This window comes from Gymnoscopelus microlampas, assembly GCF_963454915.1.
Source record: "Gymnoscopelus microlampas genome assembly, chromosome: 11".
NCBI classification, from domain to species: domain Eukaryota; kingdom Metazoa; phylum Chordata; class Actinopteri; order Myctophiformes; family Myctophidae; genus Gymnoscopelus; species Gymnoscopelus microlampas.
This window is the reverse complement of record NC_139948.1, coordinates 26,944,679-26,962,644: the sequence shown is the minus strand read 5'-3', so window position 1 is coordinate 26,962,644 and position 17,966 is coordinate 26,944,679. Positions and strand designations below refer to the sequence as shown.

General features: G+C 45.0%; 2 protein-coding genes across 2 annotated transcripts in view; one reads left to right on the top strand and one right to left on the bottom strand.

Moving 5' to 3' along the window:
- Positions 1-17,966, bottom strand: part of bud31 (BUD31 homolog) — a 65,537-nt gene that overhangs the window by 45,475 nt on the left and 2,096 nt on the right. The window lies entirely within an intron of this gene.
- The window catches only part of slc29a4a (solute carrier family 29 member 4a), a gene marked incomplete at its 3' end in the record, with an annotated part of 40,035 nt that continues 29,647 nt past the window's right edge, over positions 7,579-17,966 (top strand). Inside the window, exons 1-3 of the mRNA XM_084070690.1 lie at positions 7,579-7,624; positions 11,062-11,119; positions 11,425-11,656. Coding sequence (XP_083926816.1) covers positions 11,446-11,656 — 211 coding nt within the window. The 5' untranslated portion in view covers positions 7,579-7,624; positions 11,062-11,119; positions 11,425-11,445. The remainder of the gene's footprint in view (positions 7,625-11,061; positions 11,120-11,424; positions 11,657-17,966) is intronic.

Below are 17,966 nucleotides of genomic sequence, written 5' to 3'. Positions count from 1 at the left end.
TAAACCTATTTAAATCTCTTATGTTACATAACTGACAGACAGTGTTGTTTTGGACACTGACCAATCCTGCACCGTGATTGGCCAATAGTCTACAACGCAGTCTACACCCCTAACCCTTCCACAGTCAATGGAAATCTATACTTTTGCAAAGTCAGCCAATCACATTACAGCTAGTGTCATCACCATTAGCTGTAATGTGATTGGCTGACTTTGCAAATTCAGGACTGTGATTGGCTAGCGAAACTATAGGTTACTGGACGTAACCCCGGTTTTATGATAATATGAGCGAGATGTCTCGCCTATGGGAGAGCGCCCTCTGGGTAATTTGTCCTTTTTTTTAAGTGAGTCATGTTGTGATGACCACACACCGCCCACTTCACACTGGGTGTGATTTTTGGGCCGGTGTAGCCGCCCCCTATAAGTGAGTTTTGGACACCGACCAAAACATTTGTGTACCCCCTAACCCTTCCATTGTTAATGCAAATCGATACTTTTTTCATATCAGCCAATCACATTACAGCTAGTGTCATCACCACTAACTGTAATGTGATTGGCTGACTTTGCAAATTCAGGACTGTGATTGGCTAGCAAAACACATGACACATGTGCAGCCCTATGAATAGCAGTATGGACTTTAAAAAAAGTCATTTATCCGTTTTTTAAAGTGAGTCATGTTGTGATGACCACACACCGCCCACTTCACACTGGGTGTGATTTTTTAATTAATAGTCATAATTTGTTATAAACGTTTTGGGTGAAATGATTAAGAAATATACTATAGTTTTGTTTTGGATCAGTTTTTTATTTTTCCTGAAAAACGAAAAAAATGACTTAGGCCATTTTTTAGTTTTTTAGTTTAGCAAGGTGACGAAATGTTAACTTTGCCTTTAAACACTATGCACACCGGACCAGTCGAGGCATATAAGGCCAGGTTGGACGTTAATTATTATATAATATTGTCTACTGTCACACACACACACACGCACGCACGCACGCACGAATGCGCGCACAAACACAGAGCTCTGTTTGGCCTTTGTAATAGAACTGATAAAGGTGTTGGTTGCCTAGCAAATTCTAATAAACAATGTCTGAGATGGGGACATTGATAATGAGTGAAACAGACATGCAGGGAGAGAGGATGAAAGAGAGAGAGGAAGGGAGCAAAACAGTGATAGAGGTGCAGGAAGATCACACGAAATCATACAAATAGCTGTTGGCTTATGGTAGGGTGGGCCGGGTCTCCATATATGGGCACAAAAGAGGGCATGCCCATATATGGGCATATACTGATGACATCAGCAATCTCCATGTATGGGCATACAAGGGACAAGGACTGACAGATGCAGAGATCCAGTTGTCCAGAGCCACAGATCCGACTGCTATGCCCATATATGGTCATGTGCATATATGGGACCGACCAACTTCAAACTCGGTGCGTGCAGCGGCAAGGACTCCAGGGAGTGCGGTGCCCCCTGTCGAGTAGTTCGGATATCCAGTTGTCCAGAACCGCCGATCAAATGCCTTATATTGGCATTCCAATATATGGGTATATACTGATGATGACATCAGGGATCTCCGTATATGGGCATAAAAGGGACAAGGACTGACAGATACAGATATCTCCATATATGGGCACAAAAGGGACACAGACAGATGGGTACAATGGATACCCTGACAAAGCCCCCAACACTATGACTCAGACAGATTGGTCAGATCGACAGTGTGAACTCTAAGTAAGGGTACTACTAGTACAAATAAAAGGTGATAAAGCAAAGGCATGAAACAAAGAGAGAAAGTCTGGAAACCTCCAGGTTGAAGCAGGTGTCATGTCTCAGAGCCAGGAAGGGAGAAGGAAAACTCAACGTGTGTGTTACTTTATGTAGTTTTGTGTGAAACTATGTAGTCTGTTTCTATGTGTATTTACTTAATTTACTATTTTTGGCATTGTGTGTTATTCTGTGTAGCTGTGAGTGCCTGTGCGTGTGTGCGAGCGTGCCTTTAGGTGTGTGTGTGTTTGTGCGTGTTTAGGTTGTGTGTGTGTGTGTGTGTGTGTGTGTGTGTGTGTGTGTGTGTGTGTGTGTGTGTGTGTGTGTGTGTGTGTGTGTGTGTGTGTGTATGTGTGTGTGTGTGCCCCCAAGTGAGACAAATGCTGAGCTCAGGTCAGTTAATGATAGGAGACCGGAGAGTGGTGAATCAATCGCATTTTATCTTCTAGTCCACACTGTTCCACTGAATGTCAATATAACCCTCTCTCTCTCTCTCTCTCTCTCTCTCTCTCTCTCTCTCTCTCTCTCTCTCTCTCTCTCTCTCTCTCTCTCTCTCTCTCTCTCTCTCTCTCTCTCTCTCTCTCTCTATCTCTCTCTCTTTTTCAACAGTGTGACAGTCTCCTGTATTACTTGTTTCTTTCTCTCCCTTTCCTCCTCTGTACATACAGTATATATATAGAGTTTGTGTGTAGGTTCGCAGGCGATTCCCACCCCAATCATTGTGTAATTCTAACTTTAAAATAATAATAATAATTGTATTGTGATTTATGTGTTTTCCTGTTGTTTTTAAATGTTAACTATAAATAAGGTGACTTGACTGACCCCCCCTCTCTCTCTCTGTCTCTCTATCTCTGTCTCTGTCTCTCTCTTCCCCCATCTCTCCAGAACATGCCACCACCTTCTTGTCATTCTGCATCTCTCTGTCCCTGACTCCCTGCTTCCCTCTCCTCTCCTCCTCTCCATCTGTCCCTATCCCTCAGTCCCTATACATCTGTCCCTTATATCCCTCCATCTCAGTCCCTATACATCTGTCCCTTATATCCCTTCATCTCAGTCCCTATACATCTGTCCCTTATATCCCTCCATCTCAGTCCTTATACATCTGTCCCTTATATCCCTCCATCTCTATCCCTATTGTCTCTGCCTGTTTCTCTCATTCTCACACCTCTCTTGCTCACTGTCTCTCCCTATTAGGATTAAAACAAAAATATGTCCTTCTCTCCTCTCTGTCTCTCATCTGTATTATTTTGTGTCACTTTCTCTACCTTTCCTTAATGTGCACACTTTTCTTGTGTCCTTTCTCTAGGAGTTCATTTCTCACTCATTCTGTCCATTTCTCACCCTCACTCCCCAATCTCGTCTTTTTGTCTTTCTTTGTTTGTCTCTTTCTGTCTATATGTTGCCTCTCTCTCCCCTTCACTGCCCTTTCTTTCTATTTCTCTTCCTCTTGCTCCCCCCTCTCTCTCCGTCTCTCTCCATCTCTCTCTCCATCCCTCTCTCTCTCTCTCTCTCTCTCTCTCTCTCTCTCTCTCTCTCTCTCTCTCTCTCTCTCTCTCTCTCTCTCTCTCCTTCACTCTCTCTTTGCCTTCTCTTTCTGCTTCTTTTTCCCTTGCTACCCTGCTCTCTCTCCATCTCTCTCCAGGGGTGAGTGGAGGTGGGAGGAGACAGTAGTAGTATCTGTATGCACAGTCATAGTTCTGTGATTCTAGCGTCACTGATGGAGCCAGCAGCTAAATATAGACACAGCATCAGCAGCTTTAACAGCCTGGATGGAGGGATGGATGGACAAATAGAATTTATGTATGTACTATACCGTATGTATATATGTATATAAGTGTGTATATAAGTGTGTGTGTGTGTGTGTGTGTGTGTGTGTGTGTGTGTGTGTGTGTGTGTGTGGGTGTGTGTGTGTGTGTGTGTGTGTGTGTGTGTGTGTGTGTGTGTGTGTGTGTGTGTGTGTGTGTGTGTGTGTGTGTGTGTGTGTGTGTGTGTGTGTGTGTCGGGGTGGGTGGGTTATTTTCAAATGTTCTTACAGACAGACAGACAGACAGACAGATACTGTAGAAAGAAAAATGTCTCTGTACACATACACATAAAAGTTAGTACCTCAACAAACATCCAGGTTTGCAAGAGCAGATTAATTATGCACAATTGTGTGAAACACACAATACACTACAGTATGCAGGTATTCACAAAGGTCAACCCATACAGACAAATAGACAAGCACAAACACACACACTGTGATCCCCGGCAATCCTGCAGGGGATTGGTCTGACACCAAATAATTCCATTTGAGTGAGAGAGGTGCAACAATGCGTGGCCTTTTTACAAATTCATAACAGAGAGCCTCAGGAATAAATATTTATGGAACTCACACGCACATGCAAACTCATGTGTGTGCGTGCGTGCGTGCGTGTACATATAGTACACCTACACAAACCTCTGCACCAACACAGGTGTCTGATAATAAAACATTCAGCTCACCGTAGATTGCTGTAGGGTGAAACAAGATGACAGTTTATTACTATTCAGCAAGGCAAAAATGCAGACCGGCGAGACAGGGGTAGAGAGGCAGACAGGCAAGCAGCTGCAACGAGCCCAACAGAGAGTTAGGCAGGCAGGCAGACAGACAGCTGCAAACAGCCAGAGAGCTAGGCAGGCAGGCAGGCAGGCAGCTGTTAACAGCCAGAGAGCTAGGCAGGCAGACAGCTGCACACAGCCAGACAGAGACAACTAGGCAGACAGACAGACAGACAGACAGACAGACAGACAGACAGACAGACAGACAGACAGACAGACAGACAGACAGACAGGCAGAGAAGCAGGCAGGTAAACCAGACAATAACATCCTTGTATGGTTGCAGGATTCCACACAAATGTATCCCCAGCTGGGACCAAACCTTTACCCCATAGCCCCATCTCTCCCCCCTCTTTACTACCCCACGGCTCTACCAGTCGGCCCAAATACTGAACATGCTCGGTTTCTCATCGTCCGGTCGATAGTGGTCCGGACCCGACGGAACGCCGCTATCCGACAACAAGTTGTCGGCAGCAGACACTTTCCAACGCCTGAGTCCAGAGTCGGGACTAAATCGGTGCGGTGGAGAGCTGCGTTAAGAAGTAGTTTTGTTGAAGTACTATAAACAATGAGACCCATAATCAAGGTGTTTTTATAATTAAAGAAAAGAAAAAAGGTCCACAAACTGCTAACATCCTCCCACTGTTTATTGCTAGATCAAAGTTTCGATCATGTCTGGATTTTCATCAGGAGTGCTTTTATAATTAAACATGGACAATCTGTTGTTGTTCCAAACACATTAACTGTGTTTGCATTTTGCAATTATTCTTCAGAATTCATGCTGTGGACAGGATTCAAACCCACAACCCAATTCATGTCTATGAGACTCAGCCTACAAGCAGAGCTGTTGGAGTAGCTCCAGATGTATACTGCTCTTGACAGCATTGCCTATAACCCATTGCTCCTTTTAGCGTATTCCCATCTGCCCTTGCTCTGCTGTGGAAACAGTGGGAGTATGCAGTATGATGAAACTCCTGCCAATAATCAAGCATTAGCATATTGAACTGAACTGATTAAACTGTCAATCATATAGAGAAGCTTTGTTGTAGCTTCATGGCAAGGTGTAGAACTGCGTGTGTGTGCATGTGCATGCCATGCACATGCGTGCACACACACACACACACACACACACACACACACACACACACACACACACAAGCACGCATACGCACGCACGCACACACCCAAATGCATGCATGCACGTGCGCACGCACACACATACACACACACATACACACATGTCTATGGTTTTAGAGAGACAGCGAAGAGATACAACTTGAAATGAAATTATTCAAATACTTTTTTATGGAATAGCTCACAAAAAAATCCACTTTGATATATCCGACTGTATATTTCACTATACTCGCACAGCTGTGCATGGAGGCACGCGCGCGCGCGCACACACACACACACACACACACACACACACACACACACACACACACACACACACACACACATGCGCACGTATACTTTCCTATCTGCATATATAGGAACACCTGTTACATTTATTTTGGTGGTCAAGGACTTCATGCTTATTCTTCTGATCCATCATAAGTCTAACTGCCTGAAATGTAAAATGTAAATGACAGAGAGAGACGTGCATGTCGTTATACATTACACACACACACACACACACACACACACACACACACACACACACACACACACACACACACACACTGATTAGTGGACTCCTCCAGACGACTCCTTCCTGGTGTCATCTTGTTGCTGATCAGACCAATCTAATCCATCACTGCTGAGCTGCACTCAATAAGTCCTGTGGGTCAGAGCAACAATGAGAGGAGAGAAATGGAGGGATGAGGTCCTTAGGCACCAATCTCCTCTAGTTCAGTCAGTGCTTCTCAAACTGGGGTCCACCCAGGGACCCTCAGGGGTCTTTGTGGGGGCCCACAAAGTAACCTCCATAACTCTGAGACATACAAACGGACCCGGGTCCTTGAAATGAAAATATTTGAGAACCGCTGCTCTGTTTGTTCCTGAGTTGAGACTGAAGACAGAGGATGGTCCCTCCCGCTGCTATCAGGCTTCTTGATTCTTTGATTTAATTGTGTCTTCAGTTTGATCATAAACTAAAGTGTACTTAAGGTTAAGTAACATAACTGAGGATTTTCCAGTAGCCCTACAGCTCATTGAATAGGCTCTATGCACAGCAGCCATATTGGAAGGAAATTGGGCCTCTTCTTACTTCCTTCACAGGTGTTACCAATGATCCTAATGAAGGCTCTGTTCCATTTAGTGTGGCACAGTGGTTCTCAAACCTTTTAATTGCAAGGACCCCCATAACTCTGAGAGTGTACAAATGGAACCAAATGGACCCTTACGGGTCCATTTGGTTCCATTTGTACACTCTCAGAGTTACACACCCGCAAGGGGCCATTTGGAACCCCCTTAAGTGTTTCTAGTGAGCAAACATGCACAATATCAGCACCCTGACTTGACCAGAATGGAACAGAACCTTAATTAGTATCATTGGTAACACCTGTGAAGGAAGTAAAAAGAGGCCCAATTTCTGTCCAATATGGCTGCTGTGCATAGAGCCTATTGAGATCAGATAGTGTGTGTGCGTGCATGCGTGTGTGTGTGTGTGTGTGTGTGTGTGTGTGTGTGTGTGTGTGTGTGTGTGTGTGTGTGTGTGTGTGTGTGTGCGCGCGCGTGCGTGCTGTTAATTTAGCATGTTGAATGTGCGTGCAAGCGTGGAATAAATGTCAATAAACAAGGTAAAGAAAAGGCGCTAGACAGCAAGAGATGAACAGGCTATGTGTGTGTGTGTGTGTGTGTGTGTGTGTGTGTGTGTGTGTGTGTGTGTGTGTGTGTGTGTGTGTGTGTGTGTGTGTGTGTGTGAGAAATGTGTGTGTGTGTGTGTGTGTGTGTGTGTGTGTGTGTGTGTGAGAGAGAGAGAGAGAGAGAGAGAGAGAGAGAGAGAGAGAGAGAGAGAGAGAGAGAGAGAGAGACATACGTAGAGAGAGGCTAATAAAGACGGATGCTCCCCCTCCCCCCTCCCCTCTCCCCTCCCTCTCCTTGTGGTCGTGCGTATGACAGAGCGCAGCAGCAGCAGCAGCGGTCCGTCCGGGAGTTCCCTCTGTTGGACACTGTGGCTGAGGAGGACCAGCGACCACCCGGAGGTCCACCACCACACACCAGGATGATCAGTGAACAACAACAATGATACCAGACGGTCCAGGTTCACTATAGAGCCGAGGGAGCAAACAACCACTGAGGGACACAGACACACACACAGAGAGAGAGGAGAGCAGAGGTAAGAAGGGCCGATTCATAACCTGTTGTTTGTTTTCTTTTTCTTTCTTCTCCGTTTTCCTCCCCCGTGCTGATCGCGGATGCTCAGGGAACAATAGGTGGTGGAATAATTAACAGCCGCCGGAAAAGATGAACAAACCTTCCTTTATCGTTCCATACACTTGCGGGGATCCTTTTTTTATGATGACAAAAAATAATAATGAATCGTATATACCAAGCCTAAGCTTTCAAATTAATTGGGTTTAGAGGATATGCACTGTACAGCCTGCCCGAATATGTTTTGAAATATTGAGAAGCGACGCGTGTAAGGCAGGCTATGTTGTTCATTAAATGTGCCAAGATTTGTTTTATTGTGGCAAGCTTTGAAAAGCACCCTAAACATTTACATTATTTTTTAGTTTTTTCTGCGTCTTATTAGCTCACCTTCCCCCACACATTCTTAGTCTGCCAAAATATTAGCCGACAGACATCAAATTAAGAGAATTTGCTTCTGCTGATCTTTCCTGAAATAGAATGAATGGATGTAATTCGTGTATTACTTTGGTAAACTCACGAATCGTGAAACGTTTTCATATTATTAGCCTACATTCAATTATGTCTGCAGCTGCTGGCTGTCCAGGGTCCATATAATCCAGACTGTGCGAAGGCTACGAGCGCCGCCTGCTGGCTGAAAAAAAGAGGCGACCTAAGCTGTTTGTTAGCCTTGTCACTCTGCCAGAAGGCGGCAGCTATGTCAGGTCATTAACCACTTAAGCCCCATATGGGTAACTGCCACTGGAGTCCCTCAGGCCTCAGTGCTAGTGTATTTTCTGTTTTGGGCTATTGAGGGGAAAGCTTTCGCTGAAAATAGCCGATCGACAAGCTCACGAGACGTCGCGAGCTTGTCGATCTGCTATTTTCTGTGAAAGCTTTCCCCACAATAAGGATGCTGAGGTTTAAGTGGTTAAGAGACTAAAACAGTAAAACACCACAGTGTCTCTAACCTCTAGTCCAGGGGTCTTCAACTGGGGGTCCGGGACCCCTAGGGGGTCCTCAGGGTTACTACAGGGGGGCCACCAAATCTTTGTGTGATATGATTTTTCTTTTTTACCTTAACCACCTGAACCCTAGCATCCCTTTTCTGAGGAGAACTTTAGCCAAAAATAGCAGATCTACAAGCTCACAACGCCTCGCGCTGCGAGGCGTTGTGAGCTTGTAGATCGGCTATTTTGGCAAAAAAGAGGTAATAGATATAGAGGGGAAAAAGAGCAGACCAAGTAAACAAAAAAAGTATAATCTGAAACACAATTTTATACAATTAGAGGGGGTCCCTGCTCTAGTCACTATGTTGTCTCAGGGGTGTGAGAATGCCCCCAGTTTAAAACATTTGCTGCATTGGATGTCTAATTGCGTAATTGGGCAGGATGAAAGCAATGAACAAAATTACACTGAATGTTGCCTTCTAACAAAAAAATCTAATGCTGTCAGTCTTTAAACCTCTTTGAAGGAGAACCAGAACCCTTTTGTTATCCCCCCCTATTTCATCATTTGTGATGAGCCTTTTTGCTTGTTAGGGAATGGATAGGCCAAAAGTACATACAACCAACAACATGTAGGCCTACTATTACACAGGGATACAGAGGAGGCGGGTAGCCTCTGTAAGGGACAAATTAGCTCTGGTGACAGCACGTACTGTGTAATTGTTTGAACAGCCTCTCTCTCCATTGTGACAATACTGTGTTCTTTAACCATTCTTCTGTGACTCTAAAAGCTGAACGTTTGTTATTGAGCCATATGGATCCATCCCAGACAGATCTGTTACAATATGACTCCATCACAGACACCAAAACATGGGAGTGTATTCACATATAAAATGGGGCAACAGTCTCCCTTTACACTTTGAAAATAATTATGAAACACACTGCAAAAACATTCAAGCCTGAGGCGCCAGTGTTTTAAGTCACAGAAGCACATTAAATAACCCATATGTTTTGGTGACTGTAGTCCCCCAGGGGTCTATACTAGGCTCCCTCCTTTTTCTCCAATACCAAATATCTTTGCAGAAAATAGCAGGTCTACAAGTTATTATTGCCAAATGTTTGCCCCAGAATAGGAACGCTAGGGTTCAAGTGGTAAAATAAAAGCCCTGTCCGCTATGACATTGACAAGATATGCCTTTTATTTGTTTAGGTGGTATCATTACAAAACACTGTGTCCACACTGATTCTGTATCTGTGCTATATATATATAATATATATATTAAAAAAAGAGATCAACACGCATCCTCTATAATACTATAATGTTGTCAATGAATGAACGATTCAGCATAGCTCATCATTTACATGCACATGTCTTTGTCTCAACTCACATGTATTATGCATAAGGTGTAATTATGTTATATTACAAAAAATAGTTTATTTTTACAGCAGACATTTTGACAGGTAAATACAGCTTATGATAATAACATTGATGGAGGATGTGTTTAATTTACAGAAATAGGTGTTACTGAGTGTCAGCTGGACAGCTCCTGTACATTTAATTTCATGCTGGCACACAGAAACAGCTAAATGAAACACCTGCACCCACAACTAACGTTACTACCTTCTGCTGCAATTACTTATAGGACTGGTTGATAAAGACAAAATCACAATATTTTTGACCAAATACCTCAATGTCGATACTGTGACGATAATATCTTATTGTGATGATAATATCAAAAAAAGAATCATAATCCAATCCAAATTGCAGCTGCAATGTGTTGTAGCTTATAGATCGCTATTTGAGCTATTTATTTTTTACAATATTTGAAAGTATAAAATAAGGCATTCAAACCAGGAGAAGAAAACACTTTGCCATATCGCAATATTACGATATACAAAATCCCTGACAATATCTAGTCTCATATCACAATATCAATATAAATCTATATTGCCCAGCCCTATTGTCAAGATACAGTAGCTGTAGGGAAAAGGATCCATGCTGCCACTGACATATAGAAATATTTTGTGTCATATTGTATGATGTTTTCTGTTCTATTATTTTGTGATCTGGCTATTGCCCTAGCAACACAGTGAACTAGGTATTCAGTGAATGTAAAGGCTGCATGCGTGCTTGTCTAACTCACCTTCTCTGTCACTCAGTCATGCATTCAGTTTCTCATTAAGTATGCCTCACGCATAATGCACATTATTTATATACACTCATGTGCAAATACACACACCTGCTGACGCGACTAAACACAAACCCACACGAGCACGCGCATACACACACACACGCACGCACGCACGCACGCACGCACGCACGCACGCACGCACGCACACGCGCACACACAATGAGCCATCCTTGAGTGAGGTTTCTAACCATGACTCTTGTCAGCTTGATGTCACCTGTAAAGTGACAGTTTGTTGTTGTGATTATTTTGTTTTGTTTCATGTTTCCCTGTTGCGTCTGTGCTCACAGATCCTCAATCACCCCCAAGGTCTCCTGCCTCTCCTCTCCACCAACAACAAACTGCCAGGTGTGTCTCTCTTCATCACGTGTATCCCAGATTGAACGTAGTGCCTGCACTGTAAAGCCCCAAGCATTCATTTAACTCTTGGGAGTGTAAAAATACAATGGTCCATTTGGATCAATGTTTTAGAGTCAGAGTTAAATGAACACTGGGGATTTTACTGTGCGTCCTTGACAGAGTCTGTAGCAGGGTGAAGTGTTCATCTTTGCGTGTGTATGTGCGTGTGTGTGCGTGCGTGTGTGTGTGTGTGCCTGTGTGTATGTGCGTGGGTGCGTGCATGCGTTTGTGCGTGTGTGTGTGTGCGTGCACAGCGTGTGTGTCCTCGTGCAGTGATGGGATCGGTGGGGGCAGAACGCCGGAGGCCCACGCCGGCCCAGACTCCAGAGGAGAGGGATGGATGGAGGGAGCCAGGGAGAGAGGGATGGAGAGATGGGAGGGAGAGCAGCGTGGTGCAGAGCTACAGCTTTGACTCCTATCAGCTGGAGGAGGAGGAGATCACCAAAGACGCCCCGGAGAGAGGGGTACTGGCTCTGTCCGAACCTGGTGAGTGTGTGTGTGTGTGTGTGTGTGTGTGTGTGTGTGTGTGTGTGTGTGTGTGTGTGTGTGTGTGTGTGTGTGTGTGTGTGTGTGTGTGTGTGTGTGTGTGTGTGTGATAGATTGACATATTGTTAGATAGATAGATAGATAGATACGTAGACAGACAGACAGACAGACAGACAGACAGACAGACAGACATGTGGGACATTATAAAAGCAAAGCAAATAACATTTTGAGGGGGCAGACTGTGACACAGGAAGCAGTTTCTACAACACGGGTGGTAATCATGTTATTATAACATTGGTGTGTTGCCTGGTTACACAGGTCATGCTAAGGTCAATCAAATCAGCGACTAAGGACAAAACAGCAAGGTCTAAAGAAACCCCTCCCTACTGCCTCTACACCCCCACGTCCTGGCTTTACCTCTTTCTCCGGTGTCCCCCTCTGTTTCCATCTCCGTCTGCCATTCTCTGTCTGTCTCTCTGTTTACGCCCTCCCCTGTTTTCTTTTCCTTTACTGTCAATCTCTATGCCTCAGAGTGTAGGCAACAGAATGGAGAGAATACACAATCTCCACAGAGGCAGAGACGGAAGCTTTTTACCTTCTAGAAGCAAGTGATGTCATGCAGGAGATTGAAAAGAGAGTGAACAGACACCATTCGTTCTAGCATTGTGCAATGTCATTGTAATCCTGCTCCTGCTGTAGGTGCAATCACAGCACTGAGCTCCCACTGTGCATCAGACAATAGTTTTTATGCATGTTGTTTTGATTACCTTTATTAATGATCAAATAATTTATTAAAGCTTTATTATTTGATTAATACCAATAAACACCAATTTCTTTAAGATTCTTAGCATTTCTTTTTTGCATTTTTAGTGTGGTTGCCCAACAGGGCAACCAGACTATAGTACTCTATACACTTTATTTCTTTATAGATAAACAATACTTTAGAGCGCATCTCCTCCCACAGTTTTTATCCCCCAATGTCGTGCCACATATCAAAATGACCGTCTAAATCGGGAATCGTGCGCGTGTATAGGGCTAAGAGATTGGTTGAATAGTTTAATTGATATTAATTTATTAGTGCATTAAATTTCCCCATCCACTTTAATGTAAAAGTGAAAAAACTCAAATTCAAGTATTTTTTTCTCAGAAACCTTAACAGCTAGAGTTATCAGATTTGGAGGGATAATTTATAATTAAGTCCGAAATTATTGAAAAAAATATCACACCATTCGGCCTCATGGTGGCGCTATAACAGCCCCCTTTACGTTTTGGCCCGTAACTCTTGAACCGTAGGTCCTAAAATCAAAATTTCTTTTCACCTGGATTCCTTGGGTCACTACGCAGCTCCCCATATAGGCCACGCCCATTTGCGTCAGGATAGATTTTTTGATATTGATTTATTTCTGCATTAAATTTCCCCATCCACTTTAATGGGAATTGCAAAAACTCCCATTCAAGTATTTTTTTCTCGGAAACCGTAAGGGCTACAGTTACAAGATTTGGAGGGGAGGTTAATAGTTTTTTGCGAAATTATTATGAAAATAATCACACCAGTCGGCCACATGGTGGCGCTATAACAGCCCACTTTACCTTTTGGCCTATAACTCTTGAACCGTAGGTCGTAAAATCAAAATTTCTTTTTCCCTGGATTCCTTGGGTCATTACGCATCTCCCCATATAGGCCCATATATGACGCCCATTTGCGTCAGGATAGATTTTCCGCCATTTTGAATTTTCTTCAAAACACACTTTTTGCTCCTTTTCCTACAATGTTTTTCCAAATCTCACACAAATCGGTACACATGATCTCTGAGCCCATGCGGTAAATATATCCAAACGGCATTTTCATAGACCTTACCGTTCGTCCGTAAATGGCTTCCAAAGTTAGCGGGAGGGGCCCGTTTTACCAAAAATGCCAGAAATCACGAACGAAACGTCCGGTCAATCCCAAATTCAAATCACATGTCGAGGGTGGTTTACTCAACAAATTCCCAAAAACATTTCCACTTTGACCCATAGGGGGCGCCACAAATGCGCAAAATGTAACCGTTTGATGCAAAAACATTATTTCGGGGTGGATCGATCCTTTCAAAATGAAACGCAAGCGATCTCATGAGAGACGTGACAATGTAATTGGCGCAGCCTCCGACGTTATTCCTCCCGGCCTATTCCTCGAGTCCCGGCGGCCGCGACCCGCGACCGGCGTCGGCGCAACCACACTCTGCAATTTCCCCGGAATTGCGACGCGTCTAGTTATACTTTATTTCAGACAGTCAGTGTCCATAGAAACAGGAAAGACGAGATAGAGAGGAGGATGACATGCAGCAATGAGCCTCGGGTCAGATTCAAACCCAGGCCAGCTGTGTTAAGAACTTAAGTCCTATTTTATTTATATGGAATAAACTCAGTGAGCCATCACGGAGCCCTGCTGATCAGTTTCTTTGCCAAAAACGAGTGTGTTGTCAAGAATAGAAACATGAGATACCATCTACCAACTGAAAATATGACAAACTTTGACAACAAAGGCTATCACCTTTTGTTATCACTGCTTTTATTAGGGGGGAAAATGCAATAAATGTCCCCAGCGAGGCGGACCACTCGACCCGTTTGGTGAGAACAGACTGCAGCCCCTAATATTAAGTTAGGAGTTGGGGAAAAAAAAACTGTTACAACGTCGGAGGCGCTCCGTCTCTGGTGGACTTTCAACGAGAGGCACCGCCGAGAGAGCTGTTAGGCGAGCGAGTCGCTGTGCCGAACGTTGCAAGTTATATACCGATAGTGGTACAGAATAGGGAATTATCGCCCCCCGCCCCTAGGCAATGCCAGTGCCAAGCACTATTTTCCACCACTGAGGACAGCTTATAGATCGGCTATTTGAGCTATTTCTTTTTTACAATATTTGAAAGTATAAAATAAGGCATTAAAACCAGGATAAGAAAACACTTTGCCATATCGCAATATGACGATATACAAAATCGGCATCTACCTTCAAGGAAGGTAGATTAAGGAAAGGACACGCTGGATGCCGGGTATGCGCCATGACGCTCACGGATGGCAAACTAGCACCGGAAGTTTGGTGAAATAACATTGGAGTCTATGAGAGCCGGCTGGACAGCTGAACACTATTTCTGAACGATTGCGACCTTTGTCATATAATCGGTTCAGGAATATAAATGAAGACATATCACAGATTGTTTTCTAATCACTTGTTTTTCGATGTTCACGGTACATAATTTTATTGAGGCATCTAAACAGCGGCAGGTATCGTTTCTGGCTCGGTGGTGTAGCGAGATTTGGTTGCCAGACAGGACATGATTGACAGTATCGCGATAATTTGGCACGTACAGAAACGTACTTTGTGCTTTTTAGATACCTCTATAAAATTATACAGTGTACACATCGAAAAGTAACACAAAAACAATGTGTGATATGTCTTTATTTTCCTGAGCCGAGTATTGTATAAAGGTCTCAATCGTTCAGAAATATATATATATATGTTTGTTCATAAGCTGGTCCACCTGGCCTTCATTGACGCCAATGTATTCCATCGACCTCCCGGCTGCATTTTGCCACCCAGTGCGACGAATCTGCTGGCTGGAATTGCTGGAAAGAGAAAATGACGTTGGTGGCCTTTTGTAAAGGGAATCAGACCCTGAGCCAACTAGACCCAGACCCCCCCACCAGAACCCCTTCGAGGTGTGCTAGTTCCTCTCCGGTTACTGGAATTTTAACCTTACTCCTACTTATCGCTTATATCTAGAATGGATAAACTCTTGTCTCTGGAGTTCAACCTCAAGGATCTATTCTCGGTAGATTACAAGTGGCTTCCGACAACGACTAGACTGCGTTGCTCAAAACTCAGGCATAAATCTAAAAATAGATTATAATAACACTCAGTGATCGGAGACCAATACTATTGCCTTGGCGTCTTTGACCAGCAGTCACGGGACACAACTGTTGTTGTATCTGTGTGTGTTTCAACATTCACTATAACAAACCTAATTTCACCCTTGTCTCTGCGTCATCACCGAGCAGCTAGTTCCAAGTCGTCTCTCGTTAGCAGCGCTCTTTTCTCCGCTTTTATGAGAGAATAAGCGAGGGCCACTCGTTGAGAGATAAACTTGTCACCAACCACCTTTTCTCAGTAATTAACAGCAGATAGATTTCTTCACTGGGAAGATATCGTGGGAGTGAAACTCTAGGCCGTGGAGGGGGGCCTGCCCCAACCTGTGTCGGCTAGAGAGGAACTCTCAAACACAGGCTGGCTCCTATATTAATGTAATAATATGTGTTACCAATCTTACCACAAGAATACAGGAAAAGGACAAAAAACCCGGATATCTTTCTTGGCTAATGAAGCAGTGGGGAGGCACTCGTCACGCAAAAATAAAGTTCAATAAAAAGATTTATTAAAGAAGTGAGTTACAAATATAAAGAGTCAAATATAGAAAAGAGAAGAGGCCACCGGGGGTGGCTGCTAGCTGAATATATGCAATACAGAAATCTCTAGATGCAAAGTCCAGGAAGAAGAGAGCCCATCCCTGGGCGATCGGGGGTTAAGTATATCAACCCCTGTGGCAGAACACTGTCATTACATGGCATCATCTCACCCTTCCCTCCCAGTCCAACTTCCAACCCTCGAAGCACGTGATTACTTCCTGTCACGTCTCACCTCCGCCAGGCAGACAGAGCGTGACCTTGGCAGACTGGCCCGCTATCAGCTTACACAGGCAGCATTGTGTGAGAGTGTGTGTGAAGCATTTTAAGCAAACAACATTTCACAGCTGTGTCTCTACAAAGCAAAGCATTAGTTGTGCATGTTATAATGATCGCTAATAATATGTGCCACCATGTTGGCTTCTTGGAGCGGGTTGGTATTGGCTGGGGGGTGCCCCGTAGAATCCTGGTGTAGGATCGGGGCTGGGGTAGGGTCCTTGTTGGGGTTCCCTCGGTGCATAAGGGTGGGGGTACGGCGGTGGTCCCCCCCCACCCCCTGTTGTAGGGACAGCGTTGTAAGGTGGATTCCAATTGTTCCACCTCTCGCCGCCTTCGGGCCAGGCAGCAGCAGCAGCAGGTGCCCTGGTAGCACGGTTGTACTTCTTCTTCTTTCTTTTCTTCTTGGAGGCTGACATGGCAGGTGCCTGTGGCTGGGGCCTGACAGGTGTCTGTGGTTGGGGCCTCGCAGGAGCTGGTGGTCTAGGGGTCACATTGGTGGCTTGGGCCCGGTTCTCAACACCCCCTCTGACCTCTGGAACTCCAGCATCCCCCTCATGGCGGCTCCTCCTCGTGACACGGACCCCGGTGAAGTACTGCATCCTCTCAGGTTCCGCACAAGGGCCTAGCACGGCGACCTCGTGGAATAGTTCGTTCTGATCCTGGGCCTCGTCGATGCAAGCCCACAGCATATTCTGCCACTCCCTCATGGTCTGGTCAGGTCGCACGACTTGGTAGATAGTGACCCTGGCTGGGATCGTAGAACCCCATCCGTCTCCGACGAGATGATTGGTGATGCGTGACATGAGTTCGGACACTTCCTCAAAACGCGCTTTATCATGCCATCCCATTGGGTGGTAGGGCTCTCTAGTAGGCCTCCTCCCAGATTGGATTCCCATGATATTGATCCAATTTCTAGGATCACGCAGTCTCAAGTCAGACATCCGTACTCCAGCAAGATCGATGACGTGAAGCCTAGCCATGCGACTGGCCAAACCTCTGGTCTCGGTTACCGACTCCCAGGTAGAAGACATCTGGCTCGGTCTTCTCCCGCCCGTTTGGGTAGAGGAGGGTATGGGACCCCCAATGGGTCTGGGGGTCTCTTGGGGAGACACCCTTGGAGCTCGCCAAACCCCAGCAGCCTCAACCGGACCACTCGGAGCGTGGATCTCAGTCGGGGGTGCCAGGACTTGGTCCTCAGATAGGAAAACAGTGATCTCGGCGTCTGTCATGTGACCAGGAGGCGCCACCGTTTCCCCTGCCATTTCAATCTCGTTTTCTTGGAAGAGAGACATGTTGGCAGTAGCTCTGTACCTCGGAGAGTAAACCTCGGAGTGTGTATATGCCCAACCCATCCTTGTATATTAAGGGATGATTTCTCTCCTCAGGGAATCGTGACATATCTCATAGCAGGAAGACATCCTCCTCCTCAAGGGGGGGGCTGAATCTTCTTACTACAGATTGGCAGACTGCCTTCACGGTTTCGCCCACTATTGGAAAGAGGCCAGCTTTGTGCAGGAGTGAAACTAAGATAACAACTCCCACGGCCATCATTACAGGCACCCCCCACTTGAGGATGGTTGTTATGGTAACCCAA